The sequence below is a fragment of the Poecile atricapillus genome, chromosome 2, assembly GCF_030490865.1.
Source record: "Poecile atricapillus isolate bPoeAtr1 chromosome 2, bPoeAtr1.hap1, whole genome shotgun sequence".
Lineage (NCBI taxonomy): Eukaryota > Metazoa > Chordata > Aves > Passeriformes > Paridae > Poecile > Poecile atricapillus.
This window is the reverse complement of record NC_081250.1, coordinates 34,308,066-34,334,639: the sequence shown is the minus strand read 5'-3', so window position 1 is coordinate 34,334,639 and position 26,574 is coordinate 34,308,066. Positions and strand designations below refer to the sequence as shown.

Genomic DNA, 26,574 nt, shown 5'->3' with positions numbered 1-26,574 from the left:
TATGTTCAGTGTTTGGTATTTCTGTTAACCAAAGTATCAAGTGTAATTCACACTGATGTTTTTGAATATTCCCAAAATCAAGAGAGATACTAAATTTCTTTCCACTGCTTTTAACACTGCATTGTATTGATTAACAGTGAGTAAACACATGCTTTCATGCAGGCAATTACATGATTTGGGATGGTTTATTTTTATTCTGTTTGAATGGTAATAGATTATTTGGCATATCACTGTCCATTAGCTCCACTTACACATTTAGATATGAAATTACTCAGTCTTCTGAATCAATTTTCCACGCTAGAAGCACAAAATATCTTCTTGGTGAATATTTTATTGTGTCTTATTGTATCTTTTAAGGATCTGTGAAGAGCAGACAACTGAAGTAAACCCACTGAAATCTTGCTCATGTTTAGCAGATTTTCTGAGGTTGTAACCTTGAATCTACTGACAGCAATGAGTGTGATTGAATGTTGCATTTGAGTCTTTCAGTGAAGAGGCAGAAATGCAGTTTAAATTCTTTAAGGTACATGTGCAACCTAATAAACTCTACTACTACATTGGCTTAAGATGCAAATATTCAGTAAAATATGTATTACTCTAAAGCTGATTTTGTGGCAGTAACAGTTTTACATCTCGAGAGAACCAGTTGAATAATGGAAATGAAAGAATTGTACTGGCAATGAATTATTCCTAAGGCTAATAATAAAAAGAAATCTGATTCTGCCCTAAGATACTCATCAGTTTGTCATAAATATTCCGTATTTAGGACATAGGAAAAGCTTTCAATAGATGAGTGAGAATACAACTGGCACTGAGGATGAACACTGAATTCTCTTTTAAGGCCTGATCTCAGTGAATGAGTACACTGAAGTCCTACGCAGATGTGAGGTGTTTCTGCCATAAATACTGGGCTGGAAGAGTTCTTTCCAGAAACTTAGAAATGCCCTTTAATGATCTATTTGATCTGGTTGGTGCCTGTCGTGAAATCAAATACAGGTTTGAGAGAATAATTGGGAAGGGATTATTATTTTGGGCTGTTTCTTCCCCACTTGTTATGTTTATTGTGAAATTAGGGGAAAAAGGCAAGACCTTGCAAAGGGGATTTTGTATGAATCATATACTTTAGCACTATGCAAATAGTCTGTAATCTAAATAGTGTGAAGTCATGTGGGGGGTTATGCATGGTTTTAATTTGGGTTTTTCACACTGATGTTTCTTTTTAGGGTTTTTCTAAAGCTATAATGAAAGATCTCTAAAGAAAAAAGTTTGTTGCTAGCTTCTGTGAAGCGGAAGGTCTGTAAAGAGCTGTGGAATACTTCTGTTTTCCCCACACTACAAAGAAGGATGTGTGAAAGTGCTCAAGGGTATTCATCAAACTATTCGAGTTAATGGATGGTCTAAAACTTGCTCATATATTTCCTTCCTCATGATCACATAAATAGTGTGGCAAGACATTACTGGGGATATTGATGGCTTTTGTTTTGGCCCAGTGTTGTTCAGGTTCAACTGAGAAAAGCCTTTCATCCTTTCCAGGACACAAGACAGCCCAAGTCTGTGAACTTGTCTGTGGGCAAGTACTGCTGAACTCCCACCATTTTGATTTCACCAGATTTTTGCTTAGCCCAGTAGAAGTTCAACTTGACAATTGTCTCGTCTTTCTGGCATTGGTTAAATCAAACCACTTTGCTGCTTTTACAAGAAAAGATACAGTAAAATGTATGGAGAACAGCTCCTGACTTGAGGAGTCCACAGAGTCCTGTCCTACTGAAATAGGGTCATCCCTTGAAGATGTGTGTTCTCCTAATCCCTCTTCAAAGTAGAGATCTCCTGAAGTTTTAAAATACTGTACAACTAGAAGTACTTTCCATCCTAGCCTTTTCTTTTTTCTTAGACACTGCTTATGTGATGAAGAAGACTGAAAGCTAAAATTAACATCCCCATCTCATTATTTCTCTTGCTCGTTATTTCTCGTCACAGACAAAAATTAGCATAAACATCTCGAGGCAAAAGTGGGAAAAGTTTGAGGGGAGGAAACAGATACAGCAAGGGCCCTGGTGTGGTGTGTGTAAAGTATAGCAAGATAATTAATGTGTGGCTTTCATGTAATTTAGTAAGTAGCAAGCTAGTATGTGCCCTATGTGCCAAGTAAATCTGACCACTAAATCTAAATATCTAAATATACTACTACCACAATGCAGCACAAATCTGTGTTTTGTTAAAATAGAGCACCATGGATTTTTTTTCTCCTCTTTCCAATCAATCTTGAAGTTGAGTTGTCAGGCTAAGGAGCAGTCTGCTGATACACAAGTGCTGGAAGCTTAGCATGTTCTCATGTTCTGGTAAAGGTGACAGACATTCCCAGGACAGGTTAGCCAAATTAAGCAAACATGAATATGACCTGAATGCTACTATAAATGTTTTTCCATAATTATCTAGTAATGAGAAAAAGTCAGAACTAATTCTGTTCTGCTATCTTCCCCATTGTGGGCTAGTACTGATGCCTAGAGAGGCTACCTAGAGCAGAGGCTAGACAGTGTTAAAGGAATAAAGTAGGTTTTCAAAGGAGATAAGGCCTTCAAAGGAGAAACCTTGGGCAGTACAAGAGCCCAGCAGAGGCTACAGCCAAGGTGGATGGTGGATCACAGGTTTTCACACTTTTGTAAATTTTTTGTAAATTTACATATTGGGGTTAATTGTCCCATCACAGCTTCAGGTTATGAAGTCCCACCCTCCCAGATTGCTCTCCTCAATTCACCGCTGTTTATACTTTTTGGGCCTGAAGCTGCAACAGTGTCCTTGGTTCTTAGGCTGAGAAAGGGTTGTTTTATCCAACTACCCTGTGAAGAGAACTTGCTAACACTTTATACGAAGTTCAGAGTTATATACCAATCCAGTAGAGAACCTAGAAAATACGAAACTAAAACTTAAGGTGTCAGTACTAGCTGGCAGTGGTATGGCACAGGAGAGGGTATATTTGTTACTGTTAGGTAGTGCTGTACATTTTTTTTAAGCTTGTGTGCAGCTGGACGGTGTTGTGGGCTTGAGACGCCATGTGGTGTAATCTGCTTGTTTTGCAAGCTCAGAATCATCCCACTCCCTTCTCTTGCTGTGCACGTGGTAACTGGAGAACAGTAGACTCATGATTGTGACACATCTTCTGTTGGTATATGTTTTAGAGACTAAATCATGGAGAAGCTCACTGTATTAGTATTCAAATCCAACCAGGTAGCTGTGGTGCACCTTCTTCAATGTCAGTGTGAGTGTCTGTGGGCATGGAAACAGAGCTGGCCCAAGCAGCTGACTTCTGCATCAGCAAGATTTAGCAGTGAGGAAGAGGAGGAAAAGGTACTTCATGCTCTGATGAGAACAATTAGGAATACATTCTGAGGAGTAACCTGGGTTCTTTTTTTACTTTTCAGTTTACCTGCAGCTCATTTCTATAACCCCTCAGTCTGGGTGTATGAGTCCAGAGCTCTCAAACTGCCCCAGCATTGTGTGTAGCATAGGTTTTATGATAAACTAACCCTGACATCATCACACAAGTCACACTGGGACATGATCATGGAGCAGTGCATGCTAACATCACAAGGAAATCTCTAAGAATATGTTCTGTTCATTCTTGACTTTGAAGCTTTAAGGGGTGACAAGTCTTAGAAATACTGGAAAAGTTTTGATTTGAAAATGCTTTTTTTGAATTTGAGCATAACCTCTGCTTTTTGCGACTTTTTGCATTGGTAACAAGAGCTAGTGCTGTTTGTATTATATTGCCACCTATATGAAAGGTTGTGCAACACTTTCCATTATAAGACTGTTTCAGTTGCTTATGCTGCCAACATTCATCAGTTCGGGCTGAAATTTTCCATGCTGGGTGTCTCCTTCAGGCTGAATTTCTTGGGAAAGTTTCAATAAAAATACTTGAACCATTCCAAGGAATGAGAAGAGGGGGAAAAACTATATTTTGCTCATTTTTATTAAATTGCTGCAAGCATTTGATTCAGAAATCACTGCACCTACATTTTTTGGAGCAGGGAGTTGAATAATTAGGAAAGTTGAAAGGGTGAGAAAAGAAAAAAATGGGTGTAGAAGAGATTTCTTTAGAAAGAGTTTGCTCCTGCCTGATGTTATGAACTGTTGGCAAGAAAGCACACAAACCCCATGCCTTTCAAAACAGGGTTAATGAATGGCTGGGAGCTGAATGATTCTCCTTGTTTCTCTGCACCTATATGATGTATTGGTTTGAGGGAGAGAAGATTATGATGTGTAAACAAAATTGTATGCAACAGAAAAGGTGACTGAAATGTGCACAGTGGTGCAACAAGAGGGGCAGGGTTATGGAGATAATAATTTGAAAATAGCAGAGGTAGCTTTGCTCAGCAAAGAGATGGATCTGAAGATGATGAGACAGACTATCAAGAAGATGGGATTTAACCTAAGTGGTCTTACAGCAGTCTTTTTTTAGTTACAGTTCATTTCCTGTTTCCCAGACATCTTGTGCATTTAAACGAGGCAGGGAAAATTGTATGCAGGCATGTAATTTAGAGAGCAGTATTCAACCCTAATTCCAGCATATTTCATTCATGATCACTTGATGTTGTAACCGTAATGTACTTCCAACATGAAAATTAAAGACTTAGTTGGAAATGTCATTCTATAATCCATCATTACAATGCTTATATTTTAAGCTTTGAAGAGCACTTCCATAGTCAGACACATGTATAATACTGAATTTTAGTTAAAATATTGAAAAATGTTTTCTTTTAATCTGTTTAGACAAGTTTCATTTTCAAACCCACAGCACTTCCAGTGCTTCAGCAAACATGTATGTGACTATTTGGATGTGGAAAGGTTAATTCCATATGTGAGATATTGGAAACTGAACTTCTCAACAGACTCTGCCTTCCATTTCTCTCAGGTTCACAGTGTAGACAACAAATTACATTTTGGAATATACTTTACATGCTTAGCCCAAATGGGAATGAGTTAAGAGGACAGGGAGAGGGTTCAGTTAGAACTTCACATTTTCCTGATTTTTATGGACTTCAACCAGAGTGGTTATAACTCAATATTATTTTTAAATTGTTATTTGTGGCTGAGTTTACTAAAGAGCAACTTTCATGCTGCTGCTTTTAATATCTCACAGTTGGAGTTATCTTCCAAGTTTTCAAGGATTTATAATGTTACCATAACATTTTCTTAAGGAATAAGGCTTCCCATCCAGAAGCAAGCATACATCATAGTACAAATTGAAAAAAATAGTGAATTAGACATTTCCTAGTTAGAGGAAAGTAAATGTTTACTGAATGACCACTTTATTAAGATCCTTTTATTTCTATTTTCTTGAATGAAATTTAGACTTCCTTTTGAGGACTGTTTTGTCAATATCATCTGCACGCTTGGTTGAAGAAGAGAAATTTAACACTCAACTGTTACTATGGATATCAGCATTTAAAATATTAACTTCATAAAAATGCCACATCTGGACTTGACATGATGTATTGTTGTCTCCGTTCAAAGAAGATAAGTTGCCATGTCACATACCTGTTTATTAATGTTTGTGTGTTGATGTTACTTATCATGGCAAAGATCCACTTATTAATGGCTTCATGGTATGGACAGACAGGATGCATCTCTATTGCTCTAATGCTACCTAAAGTTTTATGCCGTAGTGTTTGGAGACCATGGTCAAATGCCTGGGTGTAACTTAACTTTTTATTCTGTACCATGTGTTGGTGCATATTGTTTTTATTCACTGGCAGGTGTAGTTTGTACTTCAGCCTCAAGGACAGAGGGCTGTACTGATGAGGTGATTTACTTTAGCCTGTCTTAGGAATCCTTCAAGATATCCATAATTATTAATGTATATCCATATGTAGTAGAGGGGAAAGGCAAAGGATTAAAATGTCTCGAATGCTAAGTCATGAAGTCTGACTTGCAGAGATCCTGTTGTGGGGGAACGCCAATCTTTTCAAGTGAGAGTTAGTACAGGTGCCAGCAGCGATACTTGGAATGTCAGCATCAAGCAGCATCAGGTCTTCTGGTGTAACTCTTCGTGTATACTTGGAATAAAAGTGGTCTTTTTCAGTTCAATTGTTCCTTTTTGAAAGGAATCAGAATAAAAGTGAAAAAAGCACTTTTTATTCCAGATGAGATATCCCATGCAGAAAGTTGCACTGGTGTAATTACAGCATTACTGGTGCACACTTTGCATCGTGCTGGTGGGATTCCCTCTCAGCACCCCACAGAGATGAACCTTGAGTTGCATTAGGGCTTCAAAAGCAAGTACAGGGCTCTACAGAGAGAGCTCATTTGGTTTTCAAAAGCTGGGAACTCCAGTTTGAGGAATAGAGATTTAATTAGACAGCCAGGCAACATTGTCTAAAACCCTTAGTTAAAGGATTTGATTATCCTATTGAAAATTGTGTATCTACACAAAGTAATTAATTCTATCCCTTTGACCTTCAGATTGAAGATCATTTGCTGCTAATGTTTTTCTCAGCTACTTTTTCACAGAATGATTGAATGTAGTTACTGTAAAGGACTGTGTACAATCATTATATTATTGTTTGTACTGCTAAGTTCTGGTTGGAGTTTAAAAAACTTCTGTGTTTCCACATGATGCAAATATCTAATGTAAGTTTTATTGAAATCAGAAGGAAATGGTCCATATGTTGAACACATAAAAGCTGTTGATGGAGTTTGTATTCTGTAAATTTGTGTGTTGAAGAGGAACTTGTCATGGCTGAGTTTGAAACTCCATTGGGTCACTGAAGGCAAAAAATACTTCATCTTTACCTAAAGCTTGCTGGAGGACAGTAGTTCAAAGCTCTCATCCTCATAATTGTCCTTGTTCTAGATTTATGACTGATGCAGCTCGACGTGAGCAGGAGTCTTTGAAGAAGAAGATTCAACCGAAACTCTCTTTGACTTTGTCAAGCACAGTGTCCCGTGGGAATGTATCTACTCCACCTCGCCACAGCAGTGGAAGCCTTACTCCTCCAGTCACCCCTCCAATCACTCCCTCCTCTTCATTTCGCAGTAGTACTCCTACAGGTAAGCACCTACACTTTAATTCATCCCAAATGAAGGGAGCAGTTTTGCCACGTGCCATTTGGAGAATTGAGTTATACTCATACTGAGGCATTGGGAAGAAGTGTCCTGAAAAATAAGACAGAAAAGCTTGTGCGATTTTACATTGGGTCAGCAGTGCCTAAAATGTGTTTGGGCATTTATTTCCAAATTCTTTGCTAAAGCACAGAACACTAACTTTAAATGTTGCAGCTGAAATTACTATGTGAAGAAACTGCCCTTGCTGGAAATGCCAAATGTGCAGAAGACCCTTATGTATCAGTGGGAGAGCTCTGCCTATGGTACAGTGTCAGTTAAAGATTTTTTAAAAGTAGTCAGTATCTTCCCCCTACCCCACGCCCCACCCTTTTTTCTTTTTTTGGTGGAGGAAAGTGGAATTCATAGTAAGTGGTCAGGGAGGAATGTTCTGCTGCTGTCATCATGTAGAAATTACTTTCATTAGTAAACTATGTTCATGAAAAGAAATAAATCTAAAAAGGTATCTATACTTCCTTCAAAAGCTAATATTCCAGTGGTTTTCCAGGGTATAAAAATCCTGAAATTTTTTTTTGCACTGATTAGAGTAACTGAAAATTTCTTGCTATCCTGAACCAGATCTCTTGGCCTAAGTCAGTCTGATTTACTTTAGGTAGAGATCTTGTCAGATAATTCTGGTACACTTCAGACTAAATACCAGTATTTTCTTTGAAAAAGCTAAATGCATATAATAGGGCTATTCTGTTCTGCAATAAATATGTTCAGTATATTCTCCGTAGCAGGAAATCACATGAGCATCACTGCCCTGAAAAGCTGTTATGCCACATGTTTTTTATATAGGCTATTTCATGTCTTAGTATTAATGATTAAATGGAAAAGTTGTAGCAATCCTTGCGATGCTCTGTCTGCAAGTTGTAAAGTATGTCCCTGGTTATGAGAAAGAAAAGCACATTGAGAAAAGCTAAATGATAAAGTCCTAATGCAATTCAGAAAAATTTAGATTTTCTTAATTATTTCCTGTTTGAAACAAACTGATTTATTTCTTTGACATCCTACAGATGGCAAGGAGTTTCTTCCTTCTTTTGTTTACTTTTTGTACAGCTCCTCCTGGGAAGGCTAATTCATGATGTGGTCAGGTAGTATAACTTCACACATCCGTCAGCAATATTGGCTGGTGATTTACTCTTTGAAACATGTTCCATCAAATACAAAAGAAAAAAAACGTCAGCATCTGTCTACCAAAATATTTTTATTATTTATGTATTTTCCAAACTTTTAAAGTTAGTCAGAATGTTGTTTTACCTGCAGTTAGGGGAATCAGCTTGTTACGGCTGCATTTCTGCAAGTCCTGCCTGCCAGTTTATAAATAATACCAGCTTCCACTTTCTGCACCCTCCGTTCCAAGTTGCCTTTTGGACCCCTGTTCCAAAGCTAGGATTTGTAACATCCTAGTAGCAAAAAACACACATTCTTTCTTTAAGATTTCTTCTTAAATTTACTATTAACTGCATTGTATTTCATCAGCCTTAACCCAGAATTTCCATTTTTCTCATCTTAAAAGTTTTTCTTGGACCTAAAGTTAGCATTGCCCTTTTTCTGATAACTACAGTTTTTTTCCCAGTGTTTACTTGGTGTAGGATATTTTCTAACTTAGATGAGTTTCTCAGAGTCATGCCATGGCTGAGTTTCTGTGGGTGCAGTGCCTGGAGACGCAGCCCAGTAGGGGTTGCAGGCTAACTTTAGATATGCAGCTCACATGTCTTTTATTGGCCAATGCAAATCTTTTCCCCTCAAGTGCAAGTGTATATGGCAGTTGACTAGAAAGGTGATGTAACCAAGGGTAGTTAGGCAAGATCTGTTTCAGGGAAACAATTTAGAGTATGTAAATTGTCCTACATTTCAGCCTCACAGTGCCCACACAGCTTTCAAGCCCTGCAGGCACACCCTCCACTGCATCCAGTGAGAATGAAGAGTATTGCTGTATTCCTTCCATGCAGTCCTGTTTGATTTGTACTCCGAGAAAACTCTTGTTAATTCATCTTTGAATGCAGGTAAACGTGTATGTTGTGGTAACTTGAGAAAACCAAGAGGCTGATTTTTAGGTTGCCTTATGCCCTGTATTTGTTATAATCCAAATATAACCCTTGTCCTCATCCTACTTTAGACCTATACTTTGTCAAAAATGAAATGGGATTGCTTTGACCCAGTTAGTTAATGAAATTCTCAGAATGGCTGTTTCCCTTTTATCATCTCCTATCTCAGTTGTTGGATAGTTGGATAGTTTGTGCCTGGCATTACTGTCACTGCCCAAGGTGGTGCCACTTCAGATGCCAGAGAGGAATCATCAGTCAGAACAGGCTGGTGAGGTGGAACACACGTTCCCTGGCAGAGAGTGTCCGTCACGTACGGCTTCTTGTCACTCTTGTTCAACGTAGAAAGCGAAAACCACACTAATCTTTTGAGTCCTCTTTTCCATGTGCTGTCCTCCCTTGTGGTATGCTGCTCATCTTGGCTTTCCCAGGGGTGTTAGTCTTGGCTTGGGTGAAGCCAGGAGCTGTGTGGATCCCAATCACGTTTGTGCATGTCCTCACAGCGATGTCTTGCCACTTCATGATGGTTTTAACCTACTACTGTAAGTTTTCAGCAAAGTACAATTTCATGTAATGATCTCTCATCTGTGTATTGACCAGACTGAAACCCACTTAGCTTGTGAAACCTGATAAGAAGCTGTTCAAGGTGTTTTGGCTGCAGGGAGTGTTTGTTAAGTTTTACAGTAAAAATCTGTGCCAAAAGACTGTGGGGCCTCATTCTCAGACAGAGCTGAGCAGCGTCCAGACTGACACACATCGATGCTGCGAATGTTGCATGTGCACATGTAAGCACCTCCTGCTTCTTGGTGAAGGAGATTATTCATAGAGAAGCAGAAATACTCAGCAAAGAGGTGTGCCCTTTAAGGCTCTTCTCAGGTAATGAGGTAGACGTATATTTATCTTCAGATTCTGTATGTGTTAGTCCCCTGAAATGGCCCGTTTGTGGTTTTGGTGAGAAGCAGAAATGCAGCAGTTAATTTTCTATACCTCCCCTCTGTTCCCTCGGGGGTGGCTGGCATATGCTCTCTGCTTACATTTGGCTTTTTGTTCCCTCTCCTATAATAAGTTTTCTCTTCTCCTTAAGACCTGCATCCTCTAATCGCTGCAGAAAGTTCGCTTTAAAAATTTGCTCCGGTTTTTATTTTAACAATACTGTCTCCCAGGAGACTTTGTTTAGCAGGGCTTAAATGGTCTTGTTAGAGTTCACAGGCAGGATTTAGCAAAAGAAATGGTTTCCATCAGGAATAAAGGCTCCTTAGGGTGATAGGGAAATAGAGCAAAGTAGCACCAGTGCACAGCTTATTTTGGAAAGATGTTAGCAGTCTGCAAATACTGACATATCTCTTTATTTAAGAAACACTAAATTAAGTCACAAAAACTTATGTTGCTTTTATTTTTAAATGTCAATTTTAAACCCACAAAACTAATGAAGTCTAGTTATGGATAAAAATGGGGCTGGCACTGAATCCTAAACATACGTTGTTAATTTTTTGACTGTTTTCTTACATCTGTGTGGCTCACAGATGAAATTTCCACCCCTAACTTCCTGGCTTTTGAGTGTAAGTTAGAGCATTGACATTCCTTTGAAAGTTATAATATCTCTTCATACTGAAAAGCTTTAAAAGAGATCCAGTGATAGTAACTTATTGGGAATTAATTATTAAAATAACCTGTTCCCAATTTTAGTTAGAAAAGTAATTCATAGTGATGAATCTCAGACTAAAAAGAATAAAACCACTTCTGCATTGAAGAAATGCCAAAAATCATCTGAAACCACTATTTTGTGTTTGTTTATTATTTTCCTTTATATTTATGACTTCTACTTTTTTTTATTTTTTTTCAACTATTCCAGGCTTGGAATAATAAATTTCAGCCTGGAGTGAATTTTTTGCTTTCCTATAAATTCTAAAACAAGAGTTTAATACCACCAACTGGCTTTTTAATAGTTCAGCCCTAAGTCTTGTGCCCTCCCGCCTTCCCCTGCACACACACACAAAAAAACCCAAAAAAACTGGAGTACTTCAAAACCTCATGCTTAGCATTTAATTTTGCTCTGAAGAAGCTGACTCTCAGACATCCTTTCCTGTTTATTTTATTTTTTTTTTAAATTTTAATAGATTACACGTTATAACATTTATGCAGTTTTAATAGGTTTATAGACCTATTTACTGCCTGATCATTGGGGGCAGTGGATGGCAGCCAGTCCTGGCACCAAGGGTTGAGGATGCTGTGGTTGCCTGGAACAGCTGTGGCCATTTCTCAGCCCTTCCACTAGGGGAGGAGATGAAAGAGTGCAATTTTCATGGGTGGTCATAGGCTGACCCCATGAGAGTCCCATTTTGATTTACAGCTGTCATTTGAGTAGGTGACTTGGTTTGTCTTATTAATTAGGATAAATGCCTTTCTGGGGAGTCATATTTGTTCAGTCACTTTTGATTGATTGCATTTGAAAGTTTTTACCTTTCATAAACGTGTCAGACTTCCTTGAAATTTCCACCAGTCCAGTCTCAGTATTTATGAATGTTACCCCGTTTTCTTCCCACAGAAAATACCTAACTTTTCAAATTCTTTATTTTATTTTTCCTTTCTGGTAAAACTTGAAAGTAATAATTCATTTTAATCTGGATTTAAAAAAATCCTTTGTAGGATTTGCCTTAACCTTTAAGAAGTCTATGATCTAAACAGTGATATTTTAATCAAATATGCCAAAAAATTCAGCAAAGTAATGTTAAGATACTCGAAAAAAAATATTACTGAGGCTATCAAATTATTACTATTGATGTAGAAATTATTACATTTACCATCTGAGGATACTATCTGAATGATGCTTTTGTAGATTTACAATAACCTAGTAATTTTGTGGATATGTAGAGCATATTCTAAAACTGAAAACAAGATTGCTTTGTAGCTTTGTCAGTAGTCCTAAAGCTGCACTATTTCAGTCAGAACACACTGTGTGAAATGGGCCAATTTTTATCTAATAAATCGTACTAGTGGTGAAACATGACTTAATATAATATGTCATACTGTAGCAAAGTGAAATTCAATTAATTTTCAATCAAAAGAAAAAAAAAAATCTGGTCTTCCCCTCATGTCTTATTTTCAGAGCCTGGTGTAATTAAGAGTACTCTTTGTACCTAGAGTGATTGCTTTCTTAAATGTTTGCAATAGTTTTAAATATATTTGTGTTTGATTCAGGTTTAGATAACTAAATTAAAGAGAATCATGTCCCATTTACATCATTAGGGAATAACTTCTAAGAGTGAATATTTTCTAAAAGGTATGTGTAAGTTTTTACTCAGTAAAATTAATAGATCCTAAAAGCTCAGGCTATTACTATCTTCTCTAATTCAGATGGAATTTGTTCAGGATTCAAATGCTACTACTGTCAAAACAGTGACAAAAAAATTACAGCTGCCTTCTGTGTTAACAAGTGTTCATGCTGCTGATGAAATAATTTAGAGCATCATTGTTCCCTCTATGGGTGACTGATTTACAGGGGAGGGAAGTCTGCGTGTTACAACAAAGGAGCTCCTTTCTCTACCTACCAAAGGCAGCTGGGACTTAGAAACTGATCTGTAAGGATCCACCTTACTTCTGGTCCATTAAGGAGCTGTCTGTTGTGGAAGCTTTGATTTTGAGAAGCAAAACACTCACTGTGTGGTAGTTAGTGACTTTTCCCAATAAACCTGGTTATCTCATGTACTGTTACCTCAATGACACGAGCTATCATTCCTGTAATTCTGCTGTATAGCATTTGCCTTTATGGATAACTCATGAAGGAATCCCACGGGCCTCCTCTTGAATCTGTTCCCTTTTCTTTTCCAAGAATGCAAAAGCTGAAAGAAAACCACCCATTGTTTGCTAGTAATAGCAACCAAAACCACAATAGTAACCAGCCTTTGGAACTGGGCATTGGAATAGAGTAACAGGCATATGCTGGAAACTAATATGTTTTAGATTCTAAATGTGTGTTTCATTTTTTTTACTTTAAGTTGTTTAAAAAATGCGTTGTTGTAATGTAAAAGCTCATTCCTCTTCATAGGTATCAAAGCAGCTAACATTTCAGTAGAGTTTCCATATGTCAGGCTTTCAACAATAAAGTAATCATATGGCAGAGACAGCTGTTGCACAGAGTGCTGGAACAGCACATTAAACAGAATCCAGCTAGAAAAAGAGATCTGCTCAGCTGAACTACTTTGTGAGTTTGGAGTGAACAGCAGAGATGTAAAATAATGGGGTTATTTTTTGTTAGTTTGTTCCCCCCACAAATTAACTGAAGATTTACAGGAGGAGGAGTTAGATGCTCAAAACTTTTTGTGTTGATGCATATGCTATTAATATGTAGCTGAATTAAGCTGATTTTGTTGCAGAACTGCTATTTAGAGCAGAATCTGTTTGGCTGCTGTCAGCAGGTGGCATTTCTGAACTCCATGTTAGGTTGAATCAGAGTAGACTATGAACCATTAAATCTGCTGTTCAGTGGATAATCCTCAACATGTTTGGGCGATGAAGATTTACTCAGTATTGCTACAGCTAGAGAGATACTGCTCTTTTGTGGTGGGCTTATTTCTTTAAGCAAAGTGCACTGCAAAATACTCCTTGATTAGATCTTAAGGGAGCTTGAAATTAGACTTGGGAGGACAAATGAGTGGAAACAAGTACACAAGTACACATTGATGGCAATTTGAAAATCACGCTACAAATTCAGGTCACGTGCGCTTCAAGCACATGATTAATGTTTAGCACCTAATGCTAAGGAAGTAAATGCTGCCTGACTTGGAGCACATAACAAGTGCTTTGTCAGACTGGAATGGAGTATTCACCACTTGCAGAGTTGCAAGCTCAAGAATTTATGTAGTCACAAAAAGCCAGCTTTAGCCGTTCACTTCAAAAATTCTTCACCTGTGTTAGCATACTGTAAATGCTTAAATTTAATTTTTACACTTTATGTTAAAGTAGCCTAGTATCATGCAGATGTAGTTGAAAAAATAATGAAAAGTAGAAATATTAAATCAAATCCCAAGGCTGTTGTATGAAATTGTTGCTAAGAAGTGGGCTAAGAGTGTTACATTTTTGTGTGTTTGACTTACGGGGTGTCCAGCACAGTAAAGCACAAATCAACCAAGCTCTGTTGCAGCATGAAAAAACAGACTTTCAGATGTCTGAGGAACCATCTCATTACTTGTTCAGAACTTTCTACTTGTTTAATTGCTTGGTCAGAGACTGAAGAACTTTTATGCTATGTTTTTATTAAAAATTAGATATATGGACTCACTCTTGGATAAACACTATGGGCAAATAAATAAGCCATACTTCACAAAATGAAGACCAAATTCAGTTCTCCATCATAATGAATGTTTGAATACATTTGATATTTCAGACCTGCAAGGTATGAAGAAAATCTATGTTAAAATATCTTGTGAAAACTGAATTGTGGTCCCTGACAAAATTGCCCTCTGAGGTGCTTCACTGTTGCCAGGTTTTCTCATTTCTGTGTAGATGACAGAAGAGAACTTTATTGGAGCCAAAATGGTTCCATCTAATTGCAGGTCTGGGACCATATATTAATCCTGCACAGTAACTAATATTGTACATATAATTGCCCAGCATTTAGCAGTCTGAGGCACCTATTCTAACAGAGCCTTGTGGGTGTTCTTGTAAAAACATAATGAAAAAAATAATGAATGACATTGTGCAAAACAGTTGATCAATGTATGACTTAACTATAGTTATATGTGTGTGCTTAAATATGGTATGAGATTTTAACACGAGCTTTTGGCTGAACTCATGACTAAGCATGAACAATTAGAGAAAGCTGTAGTAGTTTCCAGTTTCTACCGTAAGGAGTAAAGCTACAATAGAAGGTTTCTAATAACAATGGAAAACAGTAAGTAGAAGTGCAATTATTTCCTATAGGGGTTTTCTTAGAACACGTGGGATTTGTTCCCTCAGCTAAAAGATGGTTTTTTCAGAGCTAGATGTCACATCCAATTTTAGGAAACCAGGCTGTAAACTTGCATATTTAGCTCTTTCTTCAGTAATCCAAAGTGAAAAATGTTCAAGTGTTCATCACTGTGCTTCACTAAGTGCTTCAGAAATTGATTTTTTTTCTTTCCTAGCAGTCATCATCTGTCAGATGACTGTCTGGCTTCCTTTAGAGAGACAAGACTGTGTATTAACCTGCTTGCTCAGTGACTAAACCAAACCAAAAGAATTCTGTTCCCAGAACATACTGAGACTTGGAGAATCTGCAGAGCAGAGCAGAGATAATTCCATATTGTAGGCACAGCAACAGTGTTGTCACGTCTTGTAGCTCCAAATCAAGCAGCTTGAAATTATCCTGAAGACCAAGACATTAATTTGGTCAAACCTGCATGTGTTTTGGACCTCTCGCTGTGAGATTACCTGGGTACCTGCTCTGCAGTTTGGCTGAACCCTAAAAGGAGGAAGGATGGGAGCTGGCCCACTTTGATGGCTGTGTCTCTTGCAAGGGAGGTCACAGTGTCTTTTTTTTACCTCCTAGGCAAAACCAGAGTCGTAAGGACTTGCAAACCCCAGACTTGTTTGCCTTACAGGTGTGATCTGGTTTGTTTTACAGTGTGTTTAGGACCCCCTCAAAGTGCACACAGACCAGGTGAATGAGGAGTGTTGGTTAAGGCTGCAAGGACTACAGAGCTGCAAGTCCATGACTCCAGTTCTTTCGGGTCCTGTAGCTTTGGGGTACAGATCCTGGAGGATTTCTGCAGGGCTGTGCAAGACAAGCTGACATGACCCATGAGTGTCTTAATTTTTCAGAGATTTGATATTTCCACTAATCCAAGCCTATAAACTTGTAAGGATGGAGCAAAATCGTGGAGATTCTCCTGGAATTAATCTTTTCTATGGTTTGTATAAAGATATGCTATGATACACCCCCACCCCCCACTTAGTCCTTTTTTCAGCTCCATCCTAAACTAATTAATGACTTAAGTACAAGAAGGTCTACACTATATATTCACAAAATGGTATTATTTTAAAGTGGCGCTTCTAACCATTTAAATTGCTTTTAAAGTTAAAAGGACAATTTTAAGTGTATATAGAGGAAAAATGGGGCTTCACTGTGAAGGGAAATGCTGACTTTTTAAATCAAAATTCCTCTCAGCTTTTTGCTGCATTTTCTATTTTTCTTCATTTTCCTGCTTTATGGGTGCATTTTCATTATCATTCTGTTAAATTTCTGATTTGCTCTTTCACTTGGCAGTAAAAATGTGTTGAGCCCAGTTTGCTATAAAAATATCTTCTGAGAAGATTAGCTCAGTTGTCAGATTTTGTGCTTTCTAGTAGAATCCTGAATCTTGCCAGAGGAAAAGGCACACAAAAATTTTACACTACCTTTTATTTCATTTCATTCGCTACAGGTAGCTTTACATATAATCTCCTGTGTGTTGTACTTCATCTTCCCAGCCCCTTCAGACCATTCTTGTTTGATACAGACATAAATTGCACCAGCAATTGTAAAGCTACTGTGCTGTAGAATTGTATTTTAACTGCACATACCTGTAATTAATTGTATGGGAATTTTCACAGTAGTCTCCCCAAGGAACAATTTAATTGAAAAGCAACTCAGTTGTCTAGACTACAGCAACTCATAAAATCATCACTAGTTTTGGGGTTTGAGCTACAAAGCAGCAATAGAAACATGGCTTGTAGATTTAAAGTACTTCCAAGCACAGGAACTGTTTTATAATACCCATCATAGTAGTCTACCCTGGAAAACCGTTTTTAACAGGGTCAAGCACAAAAAATGTACAATAAGCTTGAAAGTAAAGATTATCTCTGTGTTAATTTGTGATAGGATAGGGATTTTTGTGTACAGGTACACCCATGACACATAGACCTATCTTCCTCCAAATGTGTAAAAAGTACGCATTTTGTAGAAAGCACATTGCGTCTGCCTTTCACAGCTTGTGGCGCAACTGGTTTAACATAGGGATAGTGTGACACTCAAAAAGTTACTTCAGCAGTTCTGGGTAACAATGATGGCATTCATGTTTCATGATCCTGTGTTTATACTGCAAGGGCAAATTGGTGGAAGGATTTTTATTTATTTATTTACTATTTAGCTTTGTAAGTAATCTGCTAAGTATCTTGAAAATTCCTAGCTGAAAACACAAATGTTTTTCTCCAAGTTAGAAACAGTAGCGGCCACATGGAGCTTTTAGGTATTTATTTAAATTGTGTGTGTGTGGATATATGCACATACAAACTTACACATATAAACTTACACATATACATATATGTGTATCACACTGCGACATTAAATGGGATTTATCTTGACCAGTGTGGTACCTCAAGGACTGAGAAAATTACTCCATGTCCCTCGGTGTTGTATGTCTGCACACTGACAGCAGTGTTATGGTTTAGCAGAAGAAAAACCAGACTCATTTAGGCAGCACTTCAGTGTGCTGGAGATGATGAAACTTAAGCAAATGTTTGAGTTTTCCTTGCATTATGGCCAAAGAAAATCAGAAGTAATAGAAAGCAAGGACTAAGGTACCATTTCACACTTGATGACTTATAACCCAGAGAGGTTTATTTCACTGGGGAAATGGTGTATCATGAGCTGATGTTAGCCAATACAAAATTTTGTAACATTTTAGGAAAAACAGGGTTCTTTGTAGCTTTTGTGTATTTCCAAGTGAACTAAAAGCCATGAAACATTTGCCGACCCCTAAAACCACAAGATCCTCTTGTCTTTTTAGCGCTTGTGGCCTGGCTGGTGGAAGACACCACCCTAATTCTTGCTGAAGATGAAGGTTGGTGCTTTGTCGTTGCTAGCATGGTCTCCCTGTTGAAAGGTTTTTCCATACAGACAGTGCCATTCACAACAATTTCTGAGCACTTCAGCCTCTAATGTCGAAGGAGACAAGAAGCCAAGGAGCAATGAAAAATAGCAATTTGAGAAATACTTCGATTTCAGCCCAGTGATATGCCACCTGAAACTACTCACACCTGCTAACATACATTTTGTAGACCTGATTGAAACAATGATAGGCACAAAGAAAGGTTTGCGACAGCATAACAGGCACAGTGCACATTTTATTTTATCAGAATCTTTCTCTTTTAAAAATGAGAGAGGCAACATGACTCCCCACTAAATGTGTTCTTACACTTGGGTTAATTTCTTTCTGAGAAACACAAAGTAGGACTAATAAAAAACGTAACAGATCTTTCCTGTCGATTTTTTTGTGCTGTTAAAATGACAAAAGCCTTGGTTCTTGCTCAGTTGTTGATAGCCATTTTAACCCTTACTGGTAATTCTCAGTCTTAGGGATAGCTCTCAAATCATGCTGATGGTGTTTCTTAAATCTAGATGGTCAGAGATTCAAAAGCAGGCAGACAGAGGTGGTCAGTGTATATTCATGCAGATTAAATCCTCCTGTCTCTTCAGTGCATTGAAGTGGAGAATCTGCCATTGCCTCCCTTGTCGCTGGTCAGGGGTTTGTAGCCAGCCCTCTTGGGCCTCATAAACATGAAATTTCCTCAGCCCAAAGCTGCTGAAAAAGCACTGAGTTGTCTTGCACCTCTACAGCTCCTCCATGCACTGCACCAGGGCTGACGTGCATGCTGCAGCCCATTCACACAGGAGGGGCTGGGGAGACCCAGGAGCACCTTGGAAATCCCTGCCTGGCCAGATCCTGCTGAAATCAGCAGCACTCCTGGTGTGCAGTGCAGGCTGTACCTGCACAAGGATAGCGATGGCTTGCGGGGAGCCTGGTGGCAGCTCAAAGCATCCGTGCAGAATTTGCACGCTGGTGAAGGCAAAGGCGCGGCAGCCAGGGTGGGGAGGGACCTGTGTGCATTAGCAGTTTTATGACCTGCATTGTAAGTGGCTGGATAGCTTTTGTGCAGCTGTAAAGCATGTATAAAACATGTCTCAAATGTATTTTCATGGCTTCATAAAGTGTAGGTCATTTATGTAGGTACTTTTTATTGTAATCCTTTATCTTCAACATGGAACTGTTTCCTGGTACCGTTTCTTTTTTCTTCTCTTTTTTTTATAAAATGGGGTGAAGAAGAGAAAAGAAAAACTGCTCTTTTGTTATATGCATCAGGAGAGTCCTTAAGTACAGTAATAGTGCCCTGAACTTGTATTTCTGTATGTCTAACCTCGGAATGCAGGCCTAGCAACTAAAAAGCCAAAATAACATTAATTATGACTGTTCTTCGCTGTGGTTTTTGGAGTGTAAGTTTGGAACAGATGTTTGAGGGGAGAGAAGGGAGGGGAGGAAGGATGGATCGTTTCTTTTTCTCAGCCCCAACTGGTTTTAATTCTTATTTGAACATTTTGAGAATATCTTTAAACAGTTGCCAGAGTTCAATTAACATCCTGTGACTAAAGGTGGAAAATGTCCTACTTTGTTTTTCTCCAAACATATACCTGCTCTTGCTTCTCATGCCAAAGTCAGAAAAAGAAAGGATTCCAGCTGGCATAGGTTTTATTACTGTTACATTACTTTGCAGGTTAAGCCTCAGATTGGGAGGGGTCTGCTGGACTGATTTATTTATTTACTTTTTTTATTTTTATTATTTTTAAAAAGTGCCATGTAAAACACTGCCATTTAATTACAGGAAGGTTATATTCTTTTTTGGTGAGTGTTTAACAGCCTATTCTTGTTTACATGAATCTAGTTTTAAAATATGTTTAAAGTAGAGATTGTGTTCTTGGGTTTATCATGTTTTTCCTGTACTATGTATAAACACAAGATTGTACATTATTGAAAGCCCTTTTTTGTAGAAAACAGGATTGGGGGGAAAAGTTTATATAAGAATGCAAGGTAACTTCCCGAGACTATTGGCGCAGTGTGACCATAAAACCTCAACAGCACATTGTGCAGTGACATTATAACAATTTGCTTTAGCACCTCTGCAGCGTTCTCAGAAAGCCCTGCTCTACAAAACACATGCCATGGTATCAGTTGACTCTTTTTTTCCAGAATCAGTTCTTTACATGCATGTTTTTGTGATTAGTTGCTGTTCCACAAGTAATTGGAAGTAGGGGATTTTTATTTTTTTTTAATTTGTCTTATTACATGTTTGTTTTATTTGCATTTATACATTCAATAAGTTGTAACATATATGCTTATATAGGTGTGCAAGCACATTTATAAACTTTGGATTAGGATTTACAGTGCTTTAGTTTTAAAGACTGTTCTTTGCTATACCAGTATCAAGATACAGATATATCAAGAAAGAAAATGGCACACAGTTGCTCCTAAGGGCAGATAGAATCCAGCTGCTCCACCAACCCCAGTATTGGGTCTGGAGGACTATTTTTTTTTAACCTGAGTGTGTTAGTTCTGTTTCTCTAGTAGCCCAAAATAGAGAGCAGATCTCATGTGCAAACAGTTCTCCATTTTGCTGACAGTGAGAAAGAATCCACTGCACTAATGTCGTACTAATAGCACTTTAAATATAAAACTTTATGTTTATTTTGTGCCTTTATCATTTTAGCTTAATCTACAACATTTTAGGGTGATTTCCCATATAGGTTAGCTCAGGCAAAATCATTCTATAATAAAATACAGTGTATTCAAATTTATGTTTTACCTATAGGGGTGTTTACATGCTTTCCAAAGTGAATCCAAACCTTGTAAGGGAATACATTTTCAGTCACTTAAATTTCAGCAGGAGCTTCCATTGAGAGCACTGAAATGAAAACTGCAGTTGGTGTGAAATGTTGGAATTGACCTATCTACCATGTCATTTTAAACACCAGGGTGCTGGATGTTTAACTATGTGTGGGTTCATCCTGTTTGAAGCATCATCCTCCAACGGAGCTGTGGGAAGGAGCTTTTAAAACTGTCTCTGTGACTGTGCAAGGTACAGCTGCCATTTGACTGGGAGAGAGGGGAGAGGATGTCCAGAAACATATACCCATAACCTTAGACACTTAAATGTTGCCTCCTTTGGTTTAGCAGTAGGGGTCTGAAAGTGTTGTCTGAAAGCTACTCTTCAAATGATGCCAACACAGAAAAGTGTTGTGTGGTTTCAGTTTTTTGCCTAACTTATTTCCTCTAGTGCTTTCAAGTGCCTTGTGCCTAAAAATAATGATAAAAAAACATAACTGTTCTTTGTATTTGAATCCATGTTCTCATCATTACATGAGGTACATTTTTGAAATTCTCTTGGTGCTTATTCATTAGCTGAGCCTTGCTTCAGCCAGAGACAATAGAAAATTAGTTCTTCTGGGCAGTAATACATCCTAGCAGCTCATTACTTAGTGCTTGTTACTTGATCTGAGCTAGGAGGACTGGAAAAGAGAAAAGGAAGGATGGTTTCTCCAGAAGACATTGTTCTGGCCAAATCCTGCTCTGACTGGTGTCATGGGAAAGAGGAGGATGCTGGCAGCAGTAGCCACAGCCCGCAGAGCCCGCAGGATGCGCTGGCAGCAGCCAGCAGGACAACGCTGAGCCCCCGCCCCTCATGGCGCAGGGCCAAGGCAGTAGTAAGTCATAATTGCTATTTTCATGGCTCTGTTGTGATCATGAAGAGGGATGGAGGCCTCTGCCAGCCCTGGCATATTGCCTTTTTGACAAACCATAACCATCTCAATCAGCTCCCACCAGTGACAGCAGAGTTCCAAGCATGCACTTGGCTTTGAGAACAGAATTGCCTTTCCTTGCCCAGAAATGAGGATCAGGAACATTTACTGGGAGAAGAGCAAAAACTCAACTGCATGTGCTTATACCCACGTGCTGGAGAAAGGCTCCAGCCTTCACTTTGGTGTATTTAGGTGTATTTAGGTTGTATTTAGGTGCTCAATCCAAACACTGGAATGGCACTTGCTATCTAAAATGCCAGTGTCTGTGGCGCTGCACAGTGCTCTGTTAAAGCTCTCTGGGTTTTCTTCATCTGTGTCTACATCATCTTTGTGGACATGAATGGTAAAAGTATTTTTGAAAATCTAAGAAATCAGTCTGAACAGACTTTTTGCAGAGGCTGAAAACCGCTTTCTGTCCTCTGAGTCCTCTCTCCCCACCCACTAAAACAAGCAAAAAGACCCTGGCTTAGTGTGTCCGGATGATCCAGTGTCTGACATCTGTTGCTGGAGTTTACAGAGCCAATGCACTGTGCCACCCATACCAGCTCTCAGCTGAGAGAGTCCTGCTAAAGCTTCTAGACTAAAGACTTACATGGCTGATTTGTATTTCACTGCCCCAGGCATTTATTTCCTGTTCTTTATATGAAGGAAGAATATTTCATTTTGAATGACTTGATACATCTTTAGATCAGCAATGAGTATCAGTTGTAGGAACATTGTCCCTACTGTGTGCATCCATGGGCACAGAGGGAAGAAGGCTGACAAATCCATAAATGTGCTTTAGCGTTAACCCAAAATTCACATAATATTAATAATTCAATTTTTTTTATCAAGGAAACTGTTGCAGTATATGGGAATGTAAAGTTCTTAATATAAGAAGTGCTCTCATAAAACTATTTCTATGAAATACAAACTGCAAGTCCCACACGGGACAAAGTGTGAAACTGAATTTTTATGAGAAATCCTTGGAATTACCATGAACTTTCAGTGACACTAGCAATGTTGGTTCCCACTGCAGTAAGCTATTTGCTTATAGTTATTCATTGTATACTTAAATGTATGCTTTTTGGTCACAAAAATAATTGGCAAGGATGTTTTGAGTTTGTTTTTCTTCATGGGAGGAGAAAGGAAGAACTCATAATGTTCTTGATCAGAGGTCAAGATAGATTCTACTCATTAAAATGGCACACACAGCTTGTGCTGGTTTTAATCAGCTTTGTCTTTTTTATATTTAAAGGCACAGCAGAGAAGTCTTTAGATTTGAAAAGCTATGTAACAACAAATGCTGTGCACCTGCTTGAACCGAGATTCATTTAAAGTTCAGGGGAAAATCTTCTGTAAATCTCACGATAGAATGAATTTACTCATGCAAAAGGCAGAATTTATCTTGGCTACAGTGGTGTGAATACAGAATAAACCCCAGAAATATAAAAGATACGGCCCCAGATTTTCAGCAGTGTAGTTGGGATGTTGTCTGTTCCAGAATGTCAAATGAATTAGCTCTCTGCAAACCATTTCTGAGCTCTTTTAAATTACTGACTTCTTACTACTGTAAAACAAAAAAGTAGTAGGTGGACATTGAAGAGGTGAGATCTTTGCTGCAGGATTAAATGGCATTCTCATTGATTTTGATAGGAAAACTGACTGGCAGCAGAGGTATAGACCAAGTCTTTATGGTCAGCTTTGCTTTTTGTCAAAATACAAAGGCTTCTTACCCTGCAGGCAGTAATCATAATCCCTTTTTGTGCATGTCTTTACTTTAGGCTGTAACATATACAACTTCCTTATTTGTGATGGGTTGTTTAAATGCAGCGCGAAAATTACAGGAGAAATAACTTGCTGGGACTCTTTGTGACCCAGTATGTTTTGTGGCTTCTCATAACAGGTAATTTTATGTGATATCTGGCTCCAGTATGGCATACTACATGAGTTGTGCCTAGTGGAGTCCACTGCCCCTTTGAGGAGTAGTGGCATTGTCTCAGCATGGAAAATTGCGGGGAAAAAAAAAAAGCTGAACTTGCATTCTTTCCTTGCCTTTCTTTTGTTTCATTTTTTGATCTGCTGGGGGCAGCACAGATGAAGTGAGTCTTTTGGCAAGGCTACTAGAGTGGGGAGTGGGGAATTGGCTTTGTGGGCCAGGACTGAGGGAATATTGCATGCGAGGGTGGGTGCAGTATTAAGAGGATGTTACTGAGTTATTTGAATAGTAAACAGTGGTTTAGGTTAGGCCAAGGTAGAACTGTGTAGGGTCTCTGAATGAAAGCCAGATGATGAAACTGGATATTATGTTAAAGAGCAATGAGCTAGCAAGAAACCTCAGAAAAAGCACTGCCAGAAAGCCGTTTTTTTGCTATGGTAGAACTAGTATTTAGTTATGGTAATAATATCATATATTTGTATGGTGCCTTGCTGAAAGCGTGTGCTTCTCTATCAGCCAGATATTTAGATGCTTTGTCTTAGAGAACTGTGTTGTTGAGTTTTGGGGGAGTTTTTTTTGCTACTCAGACTTCTGAAGCTTAGTTCTGATGTTTTCCAGTGGGGGGAACGTTCAGTCCGCTCTCCTAGCATGAGGAGGAAGGGTGAAACCATTGGCACTCATGCTACAGGAATGGCTCAGCTCAGTGCCCAAAGGGCAGCGTGCCCCAGCAGGGCATCCTGTTTTCCACGAGCATAGCAGCATGCAAGCAGAGCTCAGGGAGGCAGCTCCCTGGGACCGCTCTGAAGAGTTACTGCAAACACTGCCCTAGTCACGCAGTTGTTACACCCTGGAGCAGGCCATAGGTTAGATGCAAAGGCACTTAATTTCTTTTTTTTTTTTTTTTTTTTCCCCCTTTAAAAAAGTAAATATTTACAGATATAATAGTGAAACACCAACCAACTTTTGTAAAAAAATAAAAAAGGCAAGCAATGAACTGACTCTATCTTGATCAAAGCGCGCTGCTGTGCGCTTCCCCTCGGCGCACTGCTGGTCCCCGGGAACGCTGCCCAAGAGCCGGGGCAGCACCGGCTCGGGTTGCAGTTTGTACACCTGACACGGAGCCCAGCACCTCCTGCTCCGGCTGGGAACGGCCTCGCAAAGCCACCGTGCTCAGCCCTGCACCACTTAATTAAAATACCTCATCCAGGGGCTGTTTATAATGGCAGCGCCAACCTGTGCGTTGTGCTTTTTGTTTTTCCTCTTGTTTTATTTCCCCCCTCTCTGATGTGTTGCGCACAGTCAGTGAGGCACCACATGGGTCGCTGCCCTTAGACACTGACAACTGAGGAAATTAAATTCTGAGGCAGAATTGGTTAAAAGCATGACTGAATCAGTGTTGTTTTTCTATAACAACTGAAACAACATAATTATTTTAAGGTTGAATTTTTATAGCTAATGTATTTTTTTCAAGGCAGTAAATTTTTTTGCATTTTCCTTATACCAAGATCCTTTTAAATACATTTTGGGATTTCTAATTATTTTTTTTAAGAGAGTAGAAGCAGTTGGGTTCAGTAGGACACCATTAGATAAAAGCAGTGATAGACTGCAGTTCCAGCTTCATGTGAAGTCATATGGCACCATTAGTATTACTGTTTTGTTCAAGAAGAAATACATATTTATGTGGTCATTCATATGAAAAAGCTCATTGTATTTATAAAATCTGTAGTGACATCTGAATTAAAAAATTTAAGATAATATAGCATTTACTTATACTGGTAAAAGAACTGTTTTGAGTATACTAGACCAAATCTTGCATTTTTGTTTGGGTAAGCCTATGAAGAGAAAACTGTAAGGATGGTGTGAATGGTGTGATCTCACGGATGCTTACACATAGAGTTTGGTCTCTTCTGTCTCTCACTGAGTCTATCTTTGACTGAAGTACAGGCAAACATTTTTACAGAACTGGATTTTACCATACAAAATTACTAGAAAAATTAAAAGGGCACCCCTTAATGCCTTTAGGAAAACCTAAGGAGATGCATAATAGTACTGACTACAGCTTCACCCCACTGTTCTGTGTTTCTCTTATTTTATCCATCGTATTGCATATTAAGTTTTAAAGAGCACTGATTGTTGCTTTATGAGAGCAACATATATCATAACATCCTAATCATCTCTAAAAGGAGTGGTGTCCCTAAGAGATGTTGTAGTTTCAAATGATGTTTTCTTCAGGAGGACAAAATCCTATTTGGGCGGAAATCACCCGCTCTTAAGGGGGCTCACAAGGGGGGGTGATTATAAAGGCAGAAATTGTTGTTATCAGTGTTTAAAATTGTATGTTTTGTCATCCTAGGAGTGCATGTGTATTTACAATAGGGTTTTCTGTTTCATTTGCTTTAAAAAAACCCCACTGAGCTAAAAGGTTTGAAAGGAACAGCTTGAGGAATTTTTTCCATCAAGATACAATCAAGGGCAGGAAATCGTAGAAGCAGAGTTGTGGTTTTGCCTCCATTTTTTTATTAGTTAATTAAACTATAACAACTCTTAACTTCATTTTAGGTTAACTGTTCCTAGAGTTCAGAAATATTTTAAGAGGTCAATAATGCTTTCTTTGGCTCTCGCTCCTTGGGAGTGGGATGAGGAGCCGCAGTCAGCAGGGCAGAGTTTTCCAGATGTGCTGCAGGGCCTGTGCGTGCGCTCATGCCGACAGTTGTCGCTGGTGGGAAACCGTCCCACTTTCCTCATCTGCGCACCATCCTGGACAGATGGGAGCCACGGGAGAGAAACGTGGACGGCCTGACATCTGTCCTGACCAAAGCTCAGGAGCCCTGGGTGCTGGCAGCTACCAGTTGCCACGTGTTGTTACTCAGTGCTGAGTCTGACTGGGAGTGCTGGGCCAGGGGGAGTCCAATGAGGCG

The 26,574-nt window shown here is 38.8% G+C and overlaps 1 protein-coding gene across 1 annotated transcript in view; it reads left to right on the top strand.

Moving 5' to 3' along the window:
* The window catches only part of JAZF1 (JAZF zinc finger 1), a 186,879-nt gene that overhangs the window by 150,221 nt on the left and 10,084 nt on the right, over nt 1-26,574 (top strand). Inside the window, exon 3 of the mRNA XM_058831830.1 lies at nt 6,854-7,050. Within this exon, the coding sequence (XP_058687813.1) occupies nt 6,854-7,050 (197 nt within the window). The remainder of the gene's footprint in view (nt 1-6,853; nt 7,051-26,574) is intronic.